Source organism: Trichinella spiralis (assembly GCF_000181795.1).
Source record: "Trichinella spiralis strain ISS 195 chromosome Unknown Scfld2, whole genome shotgun sequence".
Lineage (NCBI taxonomy): Eukaryota > Metazoa > Nematoda > Enoplea > Trichinellida > Trichinellidae > Trichinella > Trichinella spiralis.
The window spans coordinates 2,249,992-2,269,437 of record NW_003526941.1 but is presented as its reverse complement, the minus strand read 5'-3'; the positions used below and the strand labels follow the sequence as shown (position 1 = coordinate 2,269,437).

Below are 19,446 nucleotides of genomic sequence, written 5' to 3'. Positions count from 1 at the left end.
ATTTTTAAAAACAACATTTACAAATTCAAATAAAAAAACTGCAAGTTTTAAACTTTCTTCATATTAGTTAAATAAATGAAATGCTATATATGCAGTAACTGTAATAAATCATTCATACTGAGAATGATTAAAAAACTTAAAATGCCGATGTGACAATAATACTTCGTCACTTATCGAATAAAATAAACAGCAATATCAGTGCTAGAAAAGAATTTCATATATTTATTTATATTTTGCTCTTCATCCTCGTAGTAGATTTAAATTCAGCTTTTAAAATGGTAATATTTCAGAAAATTTACTATCATTATTACCAGATCCGACTGATTATTAACAATGTTGATCACCAACTATACATGCAATTAACGTTCAACCATTGAAACAGATCAATAAAGTTGAACAACAACATTGGCAACATTCAGTAAATAAAAGTTCGAAATTTTATACGCTCCAAAAAGCACACAACATGAAAAAAATGCTTTCAAATAATAAATTAATAAAACATTTGTTTAATGCAAAACGTTTATATTTTTGCTTATTTTTTCACGGCAGTTCAGCATGAAGAAGCACGCATAATTGCACTTCGGATCGTGAAAGGCACTTATTCACTTTCACTTTTCATTTGATCTTGAGAAAAGTTGAAAAACACAATTATATATGTTGTTATCAACAATTATTAAAAACATTTGCTCGAAGCTTTCCATCATCATCTCCATCATCCATTATCAAAGTTATTTTGTTATATATTGTCATTAACAAAGAAGCAAAGGAAAAAAAAATTGAAACACCGAACAAATTTGAAATTGGGATTATTGAAATTAAAAAAAAAGAAAAAAAACGAAGAATCGACTGGTAACGTGAGAAGATTCATTGTTGATACGAGAAGTATGCCTTTTCTCTGCCCATCAAAATCAAATAGAACATCACAAATAAGCCGTAAAAATGAGATAAGGAGAAAATCAAACGGAGGTGTGTTGTCGGTAATAGAAATTTGCTTATCAAAGAAGGAGGATTATTTTCAACAAATTTATCCCTATCACACTCTGCAGAAAGCAAACATTGCACAATCAGCTTGTAAAAATGTAAATAAATAAATTTCTCAGCGAAAGTTCTAAAATCATCTTTCAAAAACAAATCAACAGAGAACAAGAAGTAGAGAAGCACCGCCGAAAAAAAGTTAAATATATGAGGATAATACAATAATTTTCAAAAAGAATAATAAAATGAACACTTTGAATAGAATACTCGCTGCAATATTTGCACTGATCTTATCAACAGAAGCTGACATACCTGTGAGCTGTTATTTCGAAGATGTAGCAGGAACGTGGAAATTTCAGGAAAGTGGTTACTCAACAAAAGGCCCTGCTACATGCGAAAATGCAACCATGGGTAAGAAGAGGAACAAATTTGAAAAAAACCATAAATTCTGCTTAGGCAAGTGCACAATTTTTTAGATTTCAGCAGACAAAATATCATTCAACTGCTGTATCCGAACGTCGCGTTGGACAAGTTCGGCAACAGAGGAAAATGGACATTAATTTACAACCAGGGTTTCGAAGTAATAGTGAACAATCGCAAATATTTCGCCTTTTTCAAATGGATCAAAAGAGATAACAAATTCATCAGCATCTGTGGAAAAACGCTACCTGGATGGCAGCATGACATTCTCGGCCGACATTGGTCTTGCTTTGTTGGGACAAAGTTGCACCCGTCCATTTTCCAAGCAACCGCTACAACACTACCGTAAGTTGCTGTTGCTCAATACAATACAATATTTAATTCCGCAGTTGTCATTTTAAAGAATGAATGCTTCACAAATAAATCAACAACACTTCAAACATGAATATTACAAAATGGCTGATTTTGTATCAACAATTAATTCAATTCAAACAAATTGGACAGCAAAGATTTACGACGAACAATTCTATCTCAATCGTGTGGAATCCCTCATACGCGCCAATGCTTACCAATATCATCGCACTGCGAAGTAATTAATCTACTGTTAATAAGCAAAGCATCTTTGTGAAGAAGAAAAATTGTTTCTACTTTAGAAAAATCAAATCAGCTCCCATTACAACGGAGCAGAAGTTGAGCGCTGTTATTCTGCCAGAGAAATTCGATTGGAGAAATAATAATGGAAATAATTTCATCGGGGATGTCAGGGATCAAAGTTAGGAGGAAAAAATTGTTTTTTTTCAGTCAGAAATTCTATAATAATTTTTTTCATTTACCATTACAGAAAACTGTGGCAGCTGTTACGCGTTCGCCAGTGCCAGCATGCTCGAGGCCCGATATCATATTCTAACTCAGAACAGAGAACGCGTAACATTCTCCCCACAGGATGTCGTCAATTGCAGTCCATATTCGCAAGGTAAAATACGAAAGTTTTTTGAATTTTTCTAAAAAAAACGTTGCGTTGAAACAGGGTGCGATGGGGGATTCAGTTATTTGATTGCCGGGAAATACGCAGAAGACTACGGTATGGTCAGTGAACGTTGCGTAGCATATACTGGAAAACAGCAACAGTGTAGAACGCCATCAACGTGCGAAAGATATTACGCTACTGACTATGAATACATCGGAGGATATTACGGAGCGTATGAAAATAAAAATCTACGTTCAAAATTCACTTAAACGGAACTTCTTGTTCAGAAGTAATGAAATTTTGATGATGCAAGCACTGGTCAAAAACGGACCCATAGCAGTCGGTTTTGAAGTACATGACGATTTTTTGAGCTACTCGCATGGAATATACCACTACACCAGTGCCGTGAGCCCGTTGAAATGGAATCCATTTGTCGTAAGTGACAACCGAGCGGAAAACATACATCTTCTTCATGTTACATTAAATTATTAAGGAAGTAAATCACGCGGTAATTATCGTCGGCTATGGTACTGACGAAATGACAAAAGAGAAATATTGGATAGTGAAAAATTCATGGGGACGTAAATTCGGCGAAGATGGTTATTTTCGTATTCGACGAGGAACAAATGAATGTGGCATTGAATCATTAGCATTTCAAGCAACTCCCATAATTTTGTGATCAAATTGAAAATATTTCAGCATTGAAATTCACTTTTACAATTTTCACCATTCATTTTTGTCGAGAAAATAACTGTTGAAAATTGTACCGAGTTCCAGCCATCTATTTACTTTTAAAAGTAAACTGCTTTATAAAATTCTATGAAAAAAGAATCTGAATCAAAAAAAATGAAAAATCTCCAGCGCTGTTTGCCAAAGTATTATAATTGTACAGTTCGTTGTCGTCTTCTTCTTCTCATTATTCTTTATTCTTTTCAACTTGTCCCTGATTTCCCAGCAAAACAAACATAGCAGAGCTACTATGTAGGCCAATCAACGCTGAAAAGTCTCGTGACCGTAGAAAGGTACTGGTCGATTTCCAAAAATGTCAAAAGTACGTGCTCATATACATACATATATATAATAAAGCAGCATATCAAAAGCCTGTCAGTCGTTCACCAGTTTTCCCAATCTGAACAGTTTTGTACGGTAGAGAAAATTGTTCCTCCTGACACGATGTACTTTGCATCAAACAACCACACTTGACACTTTGTTGGATTTGTTCAATATTGACAAAGTTGCACAATTTACTGCTTGAAAAAAAGAAGAAAACTCAAAAAAAGCACTTTCCAACGTTCAACTGTTAAACATCACTAGCAGAACGTGGACAAAAAAATGGAAATTTTCAAAATACTGATGCCTTTGGCATTTTTGTTGGTTGGAATTCATTCCGCAATGGCCGACACACCCTGCAACTGTACCTATGACGACATCATTGGCACGTGGAAATTTTTCGAAAGCAAACGTGGTCTCGTCCATCGAGTCAACTGTTCAGCAATGGACACGGGTAAGTTTGTAAAAACCAAAATCCACTACTAAAGCAAAACTGAAGCCCATCCTGCTCGGATGTTCTATATAAAAATAGTTTTTTTTTCACAGATACATTTCGTCACATCAGCATCTTTCAACTTCTATTTCCAAATACTGTAATCGACAGTTATGGAAATCGAGGCACCTGGACACTGATTTACAATCAAGGTTTTGAGATAATGATTAACAATCGCAAATATTTCGCCTTTTCCAAATGGATTGAACCAGACCCGCATCATGTGACTAGTGTCTGCGAACAGACTGTTCCAGGCTGGTCGCATGACAAATACGTACGAGATTGGTCATGTTTCGTCGGTCATAAGATCAAAACCCCTCTAAGCAGAATTAAGCCGGTTGAAACCAAAACATACAAGTAAACCAACCTTCACACATTACAATAAATAACACCACACATGAACTTACGCTAAAATGAAAAGTGTTTTTAAATTTGCATTGCTTACAATCAATTCTCTAGCATTATGACAAACTACAAGAGCGCTTTCTATTCTGAATATCGCTTTTTGAACAATATGAAATTTATCGACAAGATCAACAAAGCTCAGACAAATTGGTATGCGGTCGCCTATCCAGAATTTGAAGACCTGTCTCGCTTGGAAATGCTGCGCAAACTTGGAGGCATCAAGTCAAAAATAATGAAGTATGCATTTTCACAAGTCCACTAGTTGTGCAATTCTGATTGAAACTGATAAAATTATACAGTCGCCCAAAACCAGCTAGAATAACTGAACATGTACAAAATTTGGCCAATGAATTGCCTGATCAATTCGACTGGCGCAATGTGAGTGGTATTAATTACGTATCGCCAGTTCGAGATCAAGGCATGCAGTTTGTTAACATATTTTTTGCCTTTTCTTGACAATTAATGATAATTACACTTGCTTGCAGGCAGTTGTGGAAGTTGCTACGCATTCGCTAGTGCTGCAATGCATGAAGCGAGATATCGAATTCTCACGGACAATCAACATCAGCCAGTATTTTCTCCTCAAGATATAATAGAGTGTAGTCAGTATTCTCAAGGTAAAATTATCAATGCTGTCGTATTTCCTAATTTTGAATAATAATTATCTTATTTGAAAAGGCTGCGATGGAGGTTTCCCCTATTTGATTGGCGGAAAATATGCCGAAGATTTTGGCTTCGTAACTGAACAGTGCAACCCATACAGCGGAATAATCAAAGACGAAGCCATATGCACCACTGATCCACAATGCAAACGCCATTATGCCACAGATTATCAATATGTAGGCGGATTCTACGGAGCGTACGTAAAACCTTTGTTTGTTTTTCCAAAAAGATAACTTCTTATCGTTGAGTAAACATTGCACGCTACAATCATTTCCTTTTGATAATTTCCATTGAAAACATGCACAAAAGTATAACTTATGCTGCGGTGCAACTTTCGATCCTCAACTGGGAAAACTATTAAAACTTACTTACTTTAATCTTATTTAATACCTCTCGGCGTTCAAAAAAATTTAAATAGAAAAAAACAGTAAATATTAGTATTTTTCAAATTTCATTTTTGTCAAGATGAATAACAATATTCGCCATAATAAATTAAATTCATTTTCAATTGAAGACTCAAATAATAATTCTACTCTATTATGAATTAGTGTTATTTTTGCCAGATTAAACAACTCTTATTTTCTTTCTTTTGTTAAATAGTACTTTATTAATTTTGTAACGTAACAAATTCGCTGACTTTAGTACTAACGAACCCTTGATGCGTTTGGCATTGGTCAACAACGGACCATTAGCGGTCGGCATTGAAGCATTTGATGATCTGATCCACTATCGCGGTGGTATTTATCAACATACAAAAATTCATGATGATTTCAATTTTCCAACAAAATGGAATCCCTTTGAGGTAAGCTTGTCGTCCATATGCTTCACCCATCGTAAAGTTTTAAAAAATGTCTGTCTGTCCACTGTCTTTCAAAAAATACAATCACCGATGCATGTATAATATAATGTTTTTAAGCTCACAAATCACGCAGTGCTGATCGTCGGCTATGGTGTGGATAAGAAATCAAACATTCCTTACTGGATAGTAAAAAACTCATGGGGCACAAATTGGGGCGAACACGGCTACTTTCGAATCAAACGTGGAGTCGACGAATGTGGAATTGAAAGTCTAGCCGTTCAAGCAACACCCATTCCAACATTTTAAAAGAAAAGTTTTGAATTAATAATTGCCTATTCATCCAATCACAACCATTATACAGTTTGGTTTAGTGAAAATATCAAAATTATCAACACATAGAAACGCTTCAATATCATCTTATTCAATATACATTAGACTCTGCATTTACAAGATTTTAATGAAAATTCTGCTTTTTGAAAGCATTTTCTTTCCTTGAATCACTAAAAATAATCCCCACCACCAGTAAAATATATTTAACTTTTATTCAGCATTGCACTAACATGCAACTAGCAAAATTTTCAACTTCACTTTAAATTCCAGTCAAACTACACAAAACCAGGTTACAACTGTGACAAATTATCCCATTTTTTCCTCGGTCCAAGAGATTGCTTCTGAAATCAACACAAAACTTCAACTCGTTTAAGACAGATTCTACAAAGTGATATCATTTAATTTTCCAAAAATAGACCATTTGACATTTTTCGTGACATAAATTTGCTTGCATTCTTACTGGCAAATATCAGCTAAGCATATGGTACAGCATTAATCTTTTCATAAATTAAGTTGGTAAATTTTTGATAAAAAAAGTAGTATATATAAAACTTTTATATTTTACAATCTTTAACTCATTCTATCAAAATTTTACCCCAGGTAGTAATGTATTATTTTTAATAGTAGTGCAACATAAATTGTAATACTTATATCACGCCTGCCTAGCTATTCCAAACCTCTGTGGCTAAATTGCACTGATTTACTTGATGCGGTCAGGTTATAAATTATATGCAGCGAATTTAATTATATATTTTTTATAAAAAACACTTTGATCGAACTGGCTGCAAGAAAGAAGCTTCGCCTCACCTAAATAAACCTCAAGCAAAGCAAATTTGGTAAATAGATTTATATCATCCAATTTTCATTTCTGCTGTTCAATAAATTTGCAATTTTGTTTTCGGCGTACAATTAGCAGCATGAGCAAAATGCAAAATTAGTTAATGGTATAAATGAAAAACAGCAAATTATTCGCAGCTGATGAAAACCAGCTTCAAAATATTACAGTTATCATTGACGTCAATAAAATTTTGATAATTCTTCGTCTGAAAATTCATAATAAATACATTTCGATGTAAAACGTTGCACGTTCTAATAATAAAATCTTTTTTGCTCCAACTTACACACATATGACACAACGCATGCTATGCCGCGTTCTTTTCAATGCTGAGCGCAACACAGTTCTCCTCTTGTGACAATTTTATCACCTAACATTAGATACTGTTTTAAAAAATTATTACTCATAATACACGAAATATTCGAAATGCTAATTTCCCATAGCACAGCTGAGCAATACAATACAATACAATACAATACATACATATAAATTCATTTATGTGTGCAACATATTGACAAACAGACAATAAAAATATATTGAAATTTTTTGTTAAATGATCACCGCCCTTCAACTATTGCAACATAATTTTGTTTGTTAAATGTTTGTATTAAACTTCAGAGAATTGAACTAAGTTATCAAACAAGTTCATAGATATAATCAAGAAATACCATTTTGTACAACCTTTTCACTCTGATAGCAATTATGAATTTCCATTTGCAAAGACGATGTTAAATTGGGCTGTTTTCCAAAATTGAAGAATCGCAATTGCCTCGGGGTCAGCTAGCGTGAGCGCATTTCTTGCATTTGCAAAAAGTACTATTGCGTTATGTTAAGCCCTGTGCAGAATGTTTTGAAGAAAAAAGGCCAGTTAATAATCAATTAATTTCACCGGCTGATGCTTATTTTCTTGTTGCCATTTGTATGCCAGACACACGTATCCACTGTTTCATAGTCATACAGAATTATAAAAGTGAAAATATTTTCAGCGCCCCGTGATGTGCTGACATCAGTATCTCACAGCTTTCAAATTTGCAACTACAACATCCGACCTTCGATACCCAGCTAGGGATTCTGCAGTTCTGTCAATATAAAATGCTATTGGCAAAACTGTATATGCCAGCTTTTCCGGAGGGGGTAATTTTGAGCCGGTCGCAGTGACGTCGCATCAAATCAGGAACGGCTACAACAAATTCCACCTGTCACTTAGAATGTCAGCCTTACTTCTTTACCCAGCAAACCTTGGGTTAGTCATTCCATCACTCAGCAGCTTTAACAACAATTCCACAATCTCCATTCATCACATTACCAGTTGCCTCATTCCATGAGAACAACAACTACGTCGAATATTCAATAATTTTAGATAAACACTGAAAGAACACATCCCACAAACTAAGGTAAGGCAAAGCTTCTTTCTTGCAGCCAGTTCGATGAAAGTGCATTTCATAAAAAACATGTAATTAAATTCGTTGCACATAATTTATAACCTGACCGCATAAAGTAAATCAATGCAATTTAGCCACAGAGATTAGAAACAGTTACGCAGGCATAGTAAAAGTATTACAATTACGTTGCACCACAATTAAAAGTAATACACTGCTATCTGAGGCAAAACTTCTAAAGAAAGATAATAGGTAGAGAGGTTCGATAGTAGGCAATTAAAACATTGCTGCACTTGCCAACTGACAACGGTCTAATAAGATGAAAAATAATTTTATCAACCACCTTTCTAATTTTCCGGTCAATTCCACAACCCCACAAATGTATCATTGAAAATAAAGAATGAAATCAATCATTATTCACCACAAATGCACAGTTTAAACTGAATTATTGAGCTTCAAAAAATAAAATCATTGCTAATCAAGTTCTAGTGTCAACAAATTTCAATATAACCAAGTTAGATATAGGATGCTAGAAAACGATCAAACTCTGTAGACAAATTGCAATGACAACTGCACAATATTATTAACTTTAATAATAAAATATTATTCTTTTAAAATTATTTTTATTAATAATTTACACTATTTTGACAAGTTTTAACTAACTTGTGAAAGAAGAAGTACGAATTTCAGAAAATGAATATTTTCATTTTGTGCAAATTTGAAAAACTGTCAAAATGCAATACAGCAATTAGCATAAACAAGCTAATTCATGCCAATGCATATCGATACAATGACAGTGTCCTATTAAAAAACCTGAATATTCGATCATTTCAAAATGTTATTACTAAAATAAGAACTACAATTAAAATAGGAAAATCTTGAAAAGAAAATACATTCTCAGTTCCATCAGATTATAACAAAAAAAAACCCAAGAACCAAATGCTAAATGATTCCAACCAACATTTCTCATCACATTTAATCAAAACTGATTTTTTCAGGTTTTACATGAAAACAAGAAGAAATTACAAAAACAGCAGATTGAAATTTCCCAAAGCTATCACAATGATAAAATGAAATTTTCGGGAAAATAATTTCTCTTCCAATCACAACTGAACAAAGGAAAAACTAACCATAAATTCTTCACTCATTTTCAAAATTTAAACCTATACATGTTATTTTATTTCCATGTTGAAAAACAGTTATCATTCATTTTTCATGCTTAATTTTCATTCAGGATAAAGCAATTTTGAAAATGGTGAACAACAAGATTAACAATCAGCCGATCAGCCGAGTTTATATACGGCAATGTGACAGCGTAACAGTGTAGCGCAGTTGCAGTTCAGTTTCATAAATCAGTTAGTTCCACTTCACTTATGTAATCCGGATCATTTCAACCTCACTTTCTCAAATGGGTCAATTTCATGCTTTTCTAATTGCTAACTTGACTACAACAAAGTGTATTTTGCTAACAGCCTTTCCTTAACCAATCAACACCGCCCGGTATGAAGAAAGCATGAAAAACAAGAAGGAAACACAGAGGCATCGATTGAATAGAAGAAAAAAGTAATTGCATATATTGAAGAAGGGTGCTCTTGTAGACAATGATGACCGGTGACTTTTACAGTATGAATGCTTTATTGTTTGCTCACGTAATAATGGTCGGTCAGGTTGACGCTCAGGTAGGGTCGACCAGGTCGTTTTGTAGCCGCGTCGCTTGAGGCTTCGTCGACCCAGCTTCTTCTACAAAGGTTGTGGTCGTCTGTGACGTTTCGATCGGTCGCGCACGCATTTTAGCATATTGTCATGCTTTTCAAGTTGTGAAAAAAATTTTTGTTTTGAAATAAACATCCTCCTTTCTTCAGCTCAAATTGACAATAGAAGAACAGCCTACAGCCTGCCTGATAATAAACAACAGTCAACAGGAATGTTTGCAAAATCGACGTTCACAGTTTTTCTGTGCGGTGAGAAACTGTTTTCCATTATCACTTTTACCATTCATTAGCTATATATTTCGAATGAATGAATATTCTCGTTTATATTAATATACAGGTTTCGTGTGTTGTCAATTGATAAGCGGTTATCCGATTGGGATCTTAGAAGCGTCTTCATCGACGCCGTCGGCTGACGAGGTACTGAAAGCGAAAGAGATGGCCGACATTGTGATGCAAAGTTATGTCGATGGTTTCAACAATGACGCTTATGCTGAACAACCAATTCATCGAACAGAATCGACTGACGACGACGACGAAATGCATGCTACTGCTACCCATTTGCCTGGTGCAATTTCAAAGGATCAAGAATCCAAGAAAAGACCATCGGAGACGTCCACTGTTGATTCTTCACAAACGAACGTCGTTACCGTTAACGAAGAAGAATCCACTGACTACATTGCTGATCCATTGTACGATCCCGTGACCAGTAGCAATGTGATCGTTGATGTGGAAACAAAGCTCAACGACACCTTCCCGCCTGTGCAAAGTGTAAGTTGAAATTTAAATTTTCCAAACAAAACTAAATCTTTCCACACAACCTTTCCTGCTTTTTCAACTGAGTTCACTTTTGCAAAATTTTTCACCAACTAACAACCTCTCTATACGTTGTCATATTTCAACGTCAATGAAAATGTTAATCTTAATCAAAAAAATAGCCATGTGTCGAGTATATTATATTTTCATAAAAATTTGTAATGTTGCAATGTTGCAAAAACAAATGTTGCATATGTTGCTTGTTGCATCGGTTTGGATGCTTGCATTTCTAAATGCACCACAAATGGAATATCAAATTGGGAAAATCTTTTTTGCAACAGTCATTTTAGTGGTCGTTGTTTGCACAATCTCAGCTTGCAAGAAGAATAAATCAGTGACCATCTGCTGAGATTTTGTCCTTGCTGATCGAGCGCAAGCGTCAGCAACTCGTATTTACTGAACTGTTGTGTCACTTTGCCGACAATCGTCTACGCAGAGATTGACAAATTAGCCTTTTGGCTCTCTGTTCGTTGTTCAAATTACTTGTGCAAGTTAGAAATGCAGCTGTGCAGCAGATGTGAAACTTCTCCCGCTGTTAAAATAGACAATAACCGGTGATCAGCTTGACTTAGATCGCTTACGGATTCTTGAGATATGTTGTGTAAAATAATCCACATGAAGCCGGGTCATCTTCAAAAAGCAGTCAAGTCAGTCCATTCCGAATAGCAATGGGCATTAATTAATTTCGGTTGCACCTATTATCCTCTTGGGTCAAACGCGACCATTCAATAAAAAATATGTGGAGCGTAAATTTTTGCCTTATTCTATTGTCGATAGTAGAGAATAATTTGTCCTTTCATCTTCATATTTTCTACATTATATAATATACGTAAAGATTTGTTTAAAATTTTCCATCACAGCCAGTAGAAAATTCTATTTTTGAAAATAACGCTTTTTCCATTTCAGTTCGACTCAGAATCGTTGGTTTTGGTGGAAAAGAGCGCTTCCACAAATGCCGAAAACGACCGGCTCGGATTTTTGGATCCCGGATCAATTACACTAACACTGATCATCTTCGTAGCCGTAATTTGCCTTGTTTCACTGATCAGTTTGTCCGTTCTAATGATCTGGCAATATCGCCGCCGTCACAACAGTCACCAATGGGTCGTCAATAAATCCATACCTCCTGCATACCAGGTAAAACTATCATCTGCTACTAATCGGGGTTAGATTTCTTCTGCAGATGGAGCGGACGGTCACCTTCCTCAACCACTTTCCCACACCACTAAACAGCAACACACCATTGTCCTCGCCACGGCCATACGACTGGCCCAAAATCTGTGGCTGTTCACACGAGTCCTCATTACAATAGTTGGTCAGCTTGGAGTCGGGTCAAATGAATGAATGATTCGCTTCTTAGCGAAACAAGGAACCCAACCGTGAAACGGTGTATTTGTTCTTGGCTAACAACAGCCCGCTGTTCCAATTCCGCCCGCCCTATTGTAAACTTCATTGTAACGAATTTCACGACAATCAACCACACGTTTTATCTTTTAAACAAGTACAGTTTCGAGGATGTGAAAACCAATACAAATAGCCAACTGGCTATGAAAATCTTTTCGTTTAAAAATCTATAAAATATCTTTCGCAAAAACGCTCACATTCAAGCATTTGCGCAATATTTAATTTTAATAACGTTCACCTATAGAGCGATGCCTGGTGTTACGAAAGTGCCTCGCATGATGACACGCTGAAAAAAAGAGGCAGCATATACCTCTCCGGAGCATCATTGAAACCTTACGCCTACGCAGATTCATTGCCTACTAGCAACGGCACGACAAGAAGCACAATTTTTCCAGACAGCGCAGAACCATCACCAGTGGACAGCCGGAGAGATCATTCTTGGTCAAGCAATGATGAAATGATCGAAATCGTCGCCCGGCAAAGTCAAGCTCACCGAACCCCCCCATATCGAGAAAAGCTAGTCAATTGAGCAAACCGACAATTAGGAGCAAACCGAGCATGAACAATTGGAAAGAGAACAACTGATCAGTACTGTTGCAAACTGCTTATCGTTGTGTATCGCATGAAGCATCTTTTAATTTGCATTTATCTATTTTATCGTCAGCACTGCTTTACCACTATGTACATTGTATAGCTGATAATATTAAAGATTAAACACTAACGTGTTGATTAAACTTAATGTCAGAAGAAGAAAAATATTTAAATAACTATATAATTGAGCAAGTTAATTTATGAATTACATTTGCGCAATCTTGCCCGCAAGAATGCTACATGCTAAATAAGTAGTAAAATAATTTAAACTGTTACAGGTGCCACGGGGGTTACGTCAGGTGGTTTAGTCAACCTTTAGTTATTTTCAACAATAATAATACACAAAAAATTGATAAAATTATACAGAAAGAAGAACACACACAATCAGGAAACTGCAAAAATGAACAAATAATAAATAATGTTCCCTTTTTAATGCTCAATGCGCAACATTACGTGCATTAAATCACGTTAAATGCTGCTAACCCATTAATCAAAGCCAATAATAATTCGGTTAATGGAAAACGAAAGAACCAAATTAAAATTTGTGCAAAGTATTGATCAAAGCTGTATACTAACATATATATTTATTTATATTTATATTTATATTTATATTACACTTTTGGTATTAAACAACAGATTCCAACGTGAAATGAAATAGCCTCAGCAGGAAAAAAGAATCAAAGAATCACGGGATATCTATCTACACATGGAAAATTGATTCTTTTACGACATATTTTGAATTTCATCCAGCATCCATTAGGCAAGAGCCATGCCCCAGAGGTATCGCAGTGTTTTATACAAAATGTAGCGTTGGAGTAGAATTAATAACTACATTCTCAAAAAAGCAGATGATGCGGTTCTTCAATCGACTGCTCTGATGTGCTGCTATGTTACACGGTAAGATATGACTGTTCATTTGAAACCCCTTTTGTTGATGTCTTGAAACGAAATGCCATTGCATATTTAACACTATCATCGCAACTAATAAAAGTGAATATTATACTCAGTAAAAATATTAACGCACGCGCGCACCATATGCAAGCACATATTAATGCATTGTTCTAAAACAGCACCACAAATTGACTGCTATTTACAGCACATTTTTAAAAAATTAATATTACAAAAGAAGAAGCCTAGCTAATTTTCATTTGCATCCAAGGAGAAAAAAACAAAAGAGGCAAACATTGGTACATCTACCGTAAACTGAATTTAAAAATAAATAAGTTCTTCATTTTGTATTTTCTTTACAAAATGAAAAGCAATAAACAACATATATTAGTGTAATTCACTTTAGATGAATTTGGAATAATATGCAGATGCAAGTTCGCAATAATGTATTTGCAAATTAATATGTCCAGCAGCAAATTTAATAAATAATCGTTCACTATGCGAAACATATTCATCCGCCCTTCTTAAGTTAATTTAGAAGTAAAATTCATTTAAAAATTCAATTATGGAAAATATGAAAAATTCACCAATGACTTGCACCGTTTTCAATTTATCGATTCATACCACGTTATCCAGTTTATGATAAATATATTGAAAAGCAAGAGCAAAACAATAATGCACGATGGCCTTCAATATCTTCATCACTTATATCAGGTGAAAATAATTTCATTTTTCCATTTTCAGATGAACAGACGAATAAATTGAGCAAAAATTATGAACAACGAAACAGCGGCTGCAATTTATCGTCAAGATTTTTTATGCTTCCGTTTGGTGTTGGCTATTTTGACTACAATATTGGATGTGATCATATTAATTTTTATGAAAAAGCGCAACGGAAATCGATCCGACTTAACAATGATAACCTGTAAGTAGTGGTTGTATGTTAAAAATTAATTTTTCCACTGCGTTAAAACGGATCAAAATGATAAGAAAAATTTGTCTATACCGTAGGTTTCACCGTGGGCAGTTTAGTCACATCAGTGGGACGGATAATGATGTTCTCGCACCGAGTGAGCATGACATTACAACCTGTGCAGTACGTGCCGACATGGCATTGCGTGACGTACAATGTGTACATGCACATCAACACGGTCGGCTCGGACTCGGTGACGCTAGTCATATGCTTGTGCTCTTTCGAAAGATTTTTATTCTTCCACAATCCAAATTTCCACAAGCATGCCTTTTCCATCTTCACTCGCATCAATGTGCTAATCGGTGTATTTTCCATTGGCATACTGAACGCTTTTATCTGTATTGGAATAGCTTTATCCCATTTTGAAAAGCCAGTTCTCTTTTTTTGTCCAAAAGCCCAAGTCACTTCAAAGCGTTACTTTTACATTTACGCTTGCACCAAGGTAGGACTGATCACTGTGGCAGCTTTTACCTACATGCTCACTTTGTTCGTGGTCGTGTGCAACGTTAAATCAAACCAATGCAGCCTGGCCCATTTCCGTCACAAACGGGAAAAGAGCATTTTGAAAAGTTTGCTGTGCGTTTTCACTGCGTTTGTGTTAACGCAATTTTTTCCATGGATTGCGATCGCATTGATAAGTGCCAGAAAAGAAGTCTATGCGAGCATCATGGTCGCTGCACGAGCGACGGAAAATTCTTTCCTCCTAGTAGCCGCGTTCATGTACCTTCTTATACACCCAGATTTGTCAAGCCAGTTGAAATACTACTTTTACAAAGCTAAATGCTGTCGATGCACACTTGCCAACAAAGTGAAATCCGACGTCTACATCGGCTAATCAATTAATCTGATACTTTTGTAAAAAAGAACTTCTAATGAAAAACCGTCGAATGACATTTTCAACCGCCAGTTCAACTGAATGAATACTGCTTACAGTGCAGATGAATACAACTAAGAAAACAGCTACACTATCACACCAAGCTAAAGCAACACAGTAGAAATCAGTCTATTTCTATAATGTGGAAAATTCATTCTCTGCCGCTATTGAAATGACACTGATCGGACGGCTCGCTTTGCCACAACATTTTAACAAAACAATCAAATTCTGTCACCACACCTTATTAGCTAAGCAAGCTGAGAAGAGAAAATCACAACTGCCCCCACCCAATCACGACAGAATGAAAATAAAAACATTTTCACTTACCTGACTGTTAAAAATAGATAAATGGTTGTAGCCGCAGGCTGAAGACATGCAAATTTCGCAGCACTTTCAATCTTCCGCTAAAAAAATTTAAAATAAAAATTTCCATTATATTATATTATTTTAATTAATAAGTTGGAAAATTCTTTTTAAAATTCATTTTTCCACAATTAAATACCAACAAACCGAATTATAAAAGTAAAAAACTGATTTTTACAATTATGAAATAACATAACTACGGAAAGCGCTAAGCAAAATTTGAAAACAACTTTCAATTAGATTTAGAAAAAGAAAAATAATAAATTTTGCTAAACTGCTATACAGTGCTAATATTTGCACACAAACATCTGTAACAAAGTAATGAAAATTGATTTGAAAATTTACCCAACCCAACAAGTTGAAAATTTGAAAACAAATTTCAAAAATTAAATGAAATTCAAGGACTGTAAAAAACGAAAAACAACTCACATTTAAAATTGAAAATTTTCAAATTTCAGTAGCAGCGGGACAAAATTTGTGCCGTTTGAAAAAATAAATTTTAATAAGTAAGAAAATCTGCACTCATTGCCGTCCAATTTGCAAACCTATTAGACAGTGACTCATCGTGACGTTGGCGTCAAGCTGTCTGTTACAGTACATTTACATTCAAGTTTAAATATTTGAATTAATTTGAACATAATTATTTATGCGCAGATCATATTGCGTGAAGTAGTGGACGGTTTGTCTTAAATCGTATAATTTTTACTTTTTTGGATATTTTTTGAATATTTTCAAATTTTTTGAAACAGTATTAAGAGTAAAATCGTGTTATTTGAATTGTATTGATATTTTTTTTCAAAAACCGAGCATTGTAAAAAATTGTTTAAAAAAACACTAAAGATTTAAGATTTATACATGTTTTTTTAAGAAACGCAAACAGAACATCGAAATAATTACGTTGCAATTGCACGGCGATCATGTTGCAATATTTTTGAATTTTTCATTGTATTACTTGTAAAAAATTTTAAAAAGTGACAAAATGGAAATTTTATTTTGTATTATAAACGAAAAACATAAAGAAAGACTGCAAGGAGAAAGAAGAAGCTGAACCAACCGTCAAGCTGTCTTTTTCAGTAAGTACATTGAACGGAACGGATGCATTTGAAAACTTTTTTACGTACTTCAAAAATAGGTTACTGTAAGTTCTTCAAAGTTAATTAATCTGCTTGGAGATTTAGTGTTTTTTTCTTTTGATGATGGTTTTTGTTTTGCATAAATTATGTAATGAATGTTGGAATTGTTGTTCAAATTCAGCATTTGATCACTGCAGTGCAGAGAGTGAGTGAGAGCAATAATTAGTGTTCGCTTGAACAGTGAGTGGTGTGTGGTGCGATTTGCTGTACAAATAAAAAGCCAGGCCGGTGTCGGTGGTGCATTGCTTTTTAATTAGCTCTGAATCGATCGAAACGCCTTCGTGTAATTTAATTTGAACCTCAAAAGGCCAAGTGAAGTTCTTTAACCGGACGACGTGCTCCTTGTTGGCCAGTTGATTGACGGAATCGTCTCTCGATAAAAGCGTTTATATACATATATATATATATATATATTTATTTATTTATTTGTATTTATAGCTCTGCCTGAGATGTGTGATGTGCTGTGCGTGAGCGGAGAATAAATTTTAGAGCATCGCTATCGAAAAGCGATTTGGAAAATTTCAAATGACGTTTGAAAGTCGTACGTGCATATACGTAGGTAGATAGATGGATGGATGATTTTATTCATTTGATCAACAACAATCAAAATTCACACGCGATTGCTTTTTTCAATCAAGGCTGTTTTTGTTTGTTTGTTTGTATTTATTTTCTTCATAAAGCTAACTATAATTTTTCACCTTTTTGATGAATAAATAAATTGTTGACGCTATTGTTGCTTATTCATCAAATCAAATTGTGCGAGCGAATTATAAATGAAAGATAAAAATTCAAATTCAAATAGTCTGTTGATGTAATAATTTTTGATCGATTAAAATAAAGCTATCCATCTGCAGCTTTCAGGTCAAGGGTAATTGGTATTTTTATTTTTAACATAAAAAAGACAAAAACAAATCGTTCTGGTGCTTTGGTTTGCGTGCAAAAACGGAAGCTGCGATTTCCGTCCGCTTCCGGTCAGTCAGTCAACGTGGCCAAGGTCAACCGGATATTTATTGCGCATACAAAGCTGATGAATGATCCTCTTTGATCATCATCATCATCATCATCCGCGGCAGCAGCAGGTCGACCAAATGGCAAACGACAGCTTATTTGTGTAAAAAAAAGAAGAAAAACGATTTATTTCTCTGCAAGCAAGAACAATTAATTACATCAGCGTCGTAGGATCGTTGTAGCTGTGATCGTCAGCTCTTTTGCTGGCCGTGAAAAAAAATGCTGAATTGCAAAATTATATTTTATAAAATTAACATATGTCAATCGGAAAATAAAACATATGCACAAATATAAATATAAATATAATATAGATATGTATGCGTGTATATATATATATATATATAGTATGGAAAAGTAAAACCGGTTAAAAGTTGGTGAACGTCAACAGTAAAAAGAAAAATAGGTAAGAAAAAACAAAAACATAACATACTGTACTTATTGGTTGTTGTTATGAAATAGGAGAAAGAACAACAACAACAACAAGAACAAGAACAACAACAACAACATAAAAAGCATTACAACAAGCGCGTCAAGGCTGTTGTTCTGATTAATAAATGAAAGAAAAAAAATGACGCGAGAATATTTTTTAAAAAGAAAAGAAAAAACTTTTTGTCGTTGTTGTTGCAGGTGAATTTATAATATATGTGCAATAATAATTGATAATTGAAAAAAATGACCTGCGCTCAAAAGTTTCCTGAGTGCCGGAGACAGACAATAGATGTGTGATGTCGATTCGCAAACAGATCTCGAGATTGAGATGAAAAGAGTTGTTTTTGCTTGTGGTGCAAATGTGGTGGATTTTCTCGTTCAAGACGTTTCAACAACAAGAGCAGCAGTGTGACAAAATGCACCACCGAGCTGGGAATGATCCTCGTCGGTTTGAGCCTTGGAAGCAGCTCGAGATTCGACCATGCGACGTTCGAATTCGACCAACTGGCCGAGAAAATCGAAATTTGGCGAAATATTCGGCTTGTGGCGTTTCACCATGTCGTACGCGTCGTCCAAACTGAGCGACAAAGTCTGCATGAGGTAAGCGACCGTTACCGTTACCGATCGGCTAATGCCAGCCAAACAGTGGACCAATACGCCGCATTTTTTTGAGCGAGCTTCATCTACAGAAAAAACATTTAAAAAAGAAAGAAAATACTACAACCGAAAATGTAATAAAATAAAAAAAAATAAATATTTTTACTGATAAATTGGATCGCTTTGGGAAAGTGGGATGCCAAATTTTGAGACCAATTATCGTCGATCGGTATTTGCAGGTATTTGAAGCGGGCATCGTTTTCAAACGCGTTCGGCAAATTTCTGGTCACGTTCACCACATAGTTGATGTTGTACTTTTGCAAGACGCTGATGTCGGACGCGTTG

The 19,446-nt window shown here is 34.9% G+C and overlaps 6 protein-coding genes across 6 annotated transcripts; 5 read left to right on the top strand and 1 right to left on the bottom strand.

Moving 5' to 3' along the window:
• The first annotated feature begins 1,220 nt into the window (after window positions 1-1,220).
• Tsp_02998 (dipeptidyl-peptidase 1) lies at window positions 1,221-3,041 on the top strand. Its single transcript, XM_003379286.1, has 8 exons — window positions 1,221-1,386; window positions 1,452-1,740; window positions 1,799-1,984; window positions 2,049-2,167; window positions 2,237-2,368; window positions 2,423-2,594; window positions 2,650-2,797; window positions 2,856-3,041. The coding sequence occupies exons 1-8, from the start codon at window positions 1,221-1,223 to the stop codon at window positions 3,039-3,041; spliced, it is 1,398 nt and encodes a 465-aa protein (XP_003379334.1).
• Window positions 3,042-3,754: 713 nt separating this feature from the next.
• Window positions 3,755-6,078, top strand: Tsp_02997 (dipeptidyl-peptidase 1). The gene is made up of 8 exons (XM_003379285.1): window positions 3,755-3,866; window positions 3,959-4,262; window positions 4,365-4,547; window positions 4,610-4,695; window positions 4,796-4,927; window positions 4,989-5,169; window positions 5,616-5,775; window positions 5,890-6,078. Exons 1-8 carry the CDS (start codon window positions 3,755-3,757, stop codon window positions 6,076-6,078), a joined length of 1,347 nt encoding a protein of 448 aa, XP_003379333.1.
• Window positions 6,079-9,971: 3,893 nt separating this feature from the next.
• On the top strand, window positions 9,972-11,179 carry Tsp_02996 (hypothetical protein). The gene is given in 4 exon segments (XM_003379284.1): window positions 9,972-9,995; window positions 10,179-10,347; window positions 10,366-10,796; window positions 11,132-11,179. 4 exon segments carry the CDS (start codon window positions 9,972-9,974, stop codon window positions 11,177-11,179), a joined length of 672 nt encoding a protein of 223 aa, XP_003379332.1.
• Window positions 11,180-11,578: 399 nt separating this feature from the next.
• Window positions 11,579-12,774, top strand: Tsp_02995 (hypothetical protein). The gene is given in 5 exon segments (XM_003379283.1): window positions 11,579-11,587; window positions 11,748-12,006; window positions 12,025-12,152; window positions 12,202-12,324; window positions 12,490-12,774. The coding sequence occupies 5 exon segments, from the start codon at window positions 11,579-11,581 to the stop codon at window positions 12,772-12,774; spliced, it is 804 nt and encodes a 267-aa protein (XP_003379331.1).
• Window positions 12,775-14,498: 1,724 nt separating this feature from the next.
• Window positions 14,499-15,532, top strand: Tsp_02994 (E3 ubiquitin-protein ligase synoviolin-A). Its single transcript, XM_003379282.1, has 2 exons — window positions 14,499-14,649; window positions 14,736-15,532. The coding sequence occupies exons 1-2, from the start codon at window positions 14,499-14,501 to the stop codon at window positions 15,530-15,532; spliced, it is 948 nt and encodes a 315-aa protein (XP_003379330.1).
• A 3,350-nt stretch (window positions 15,533-18,882) lies between these two features.
• Tsp_02993 (dual specificity protein phosphatase 7 (Dual specificity protein phosphatase PYST2)) lies at window positions 18,883-19,446 on the bottom strand (the record flags this gene model as incomplete). Its single annotated transcript, XM_003379281.1, has 2 exons — window positions 18,883-19,187; window positions 19,268-19,446. Coding segments are annotated over 2 exons (484 nt in total), but the record flags the coding sequence as incomplete, so codon positions are not given.

Coding starts and splice junctions, on each gene's coding strand:
- Tsp_02998 (XM_003379286.1), top strand. CDS start 1,221: ATGAACACTTTGAATAGAATACTCGCTGCAATATTTGCACTGATCTTA. Junction 2,168..2,236: donor CGGGGATGTCAGGGATCAAA/GTTAGGAGGAAA, acceptor TTACCATTACAG/AAAACTGTGGCAGCTGTTAC. Junction 2,595..2,649: donor ATCGGAGGATATTACGGAGC/GTATGAAAATAA, acceptor CTTCTTGTTCAG/AAGTAATGAAATTTTGATGA.
- Tsp_02997 (XM_003379285.1), top strand. CDS start 3,755: ATGGCCGACACACCCTGCAACTGTACCTATGACGACATCATTGGCACG. Junction 4,548..4,609: donor ATCAAGTCAAAAATAATGAA/GTATGCATTTTC, acceptor AAAATTATACAG/TCGCCCAAAACCAGCTAGAA. Junction 5,776..5,889: donor CAAAATGGAATCCCTTTGAG/GTAAGCTTGTCG, acceptor AATGTTTTTAAG/CTCACAAATCACGCAGTGCT.
- Tsp_02996 (XM_003379284.1), top strand. CDS start 9,972: ATGGTCGGTCAGGTTGACGCTCAG. Junction 9,996..10,178: donor TCGGTCAGGTTGACGCTCAG/GTAGGGTCGACC, acceptor TCCTTTCTTCAG/CTCAAATTGACAATAGAAGA. Junction 10,797..11,131: donor CCTTCCCGCCTGTGCAAAGT/GTAAGTTGAAAT, acceptor CAGTCATTTTAG/TGGTCGTTGTTTGCACAATC.
- Tsp_02995 (XM_003379283.1), top strand. Junction 12,153..12,201: donor CACGAGTCCTCATTACAATA/GTTGGTCAGCTT, acceptor TTCGCTTCTTAG/CGAAACAAGGAACCCAACCG. Junction 12,325..12,489: donor TTCACGACAATCAACCACAC/GTTTTATCTTTT, acceptor GTTCACCTATAG/AGCGATGCCTGGTGTTACGA.
- Tsp_02994 (XM_003379282.1), top strand. CDS start 14,499: ATGAACAACGAAACAGCGGCTGCAATTTATCGTCAAGATTTTTTATGC. Junction 14,650..14,735: donor CGACTTAACAATGATAACCT/GTAAGTAGTGGT, acceptor TCTATACCGTAG/GTTTCACCGTGGGCAGTTTA.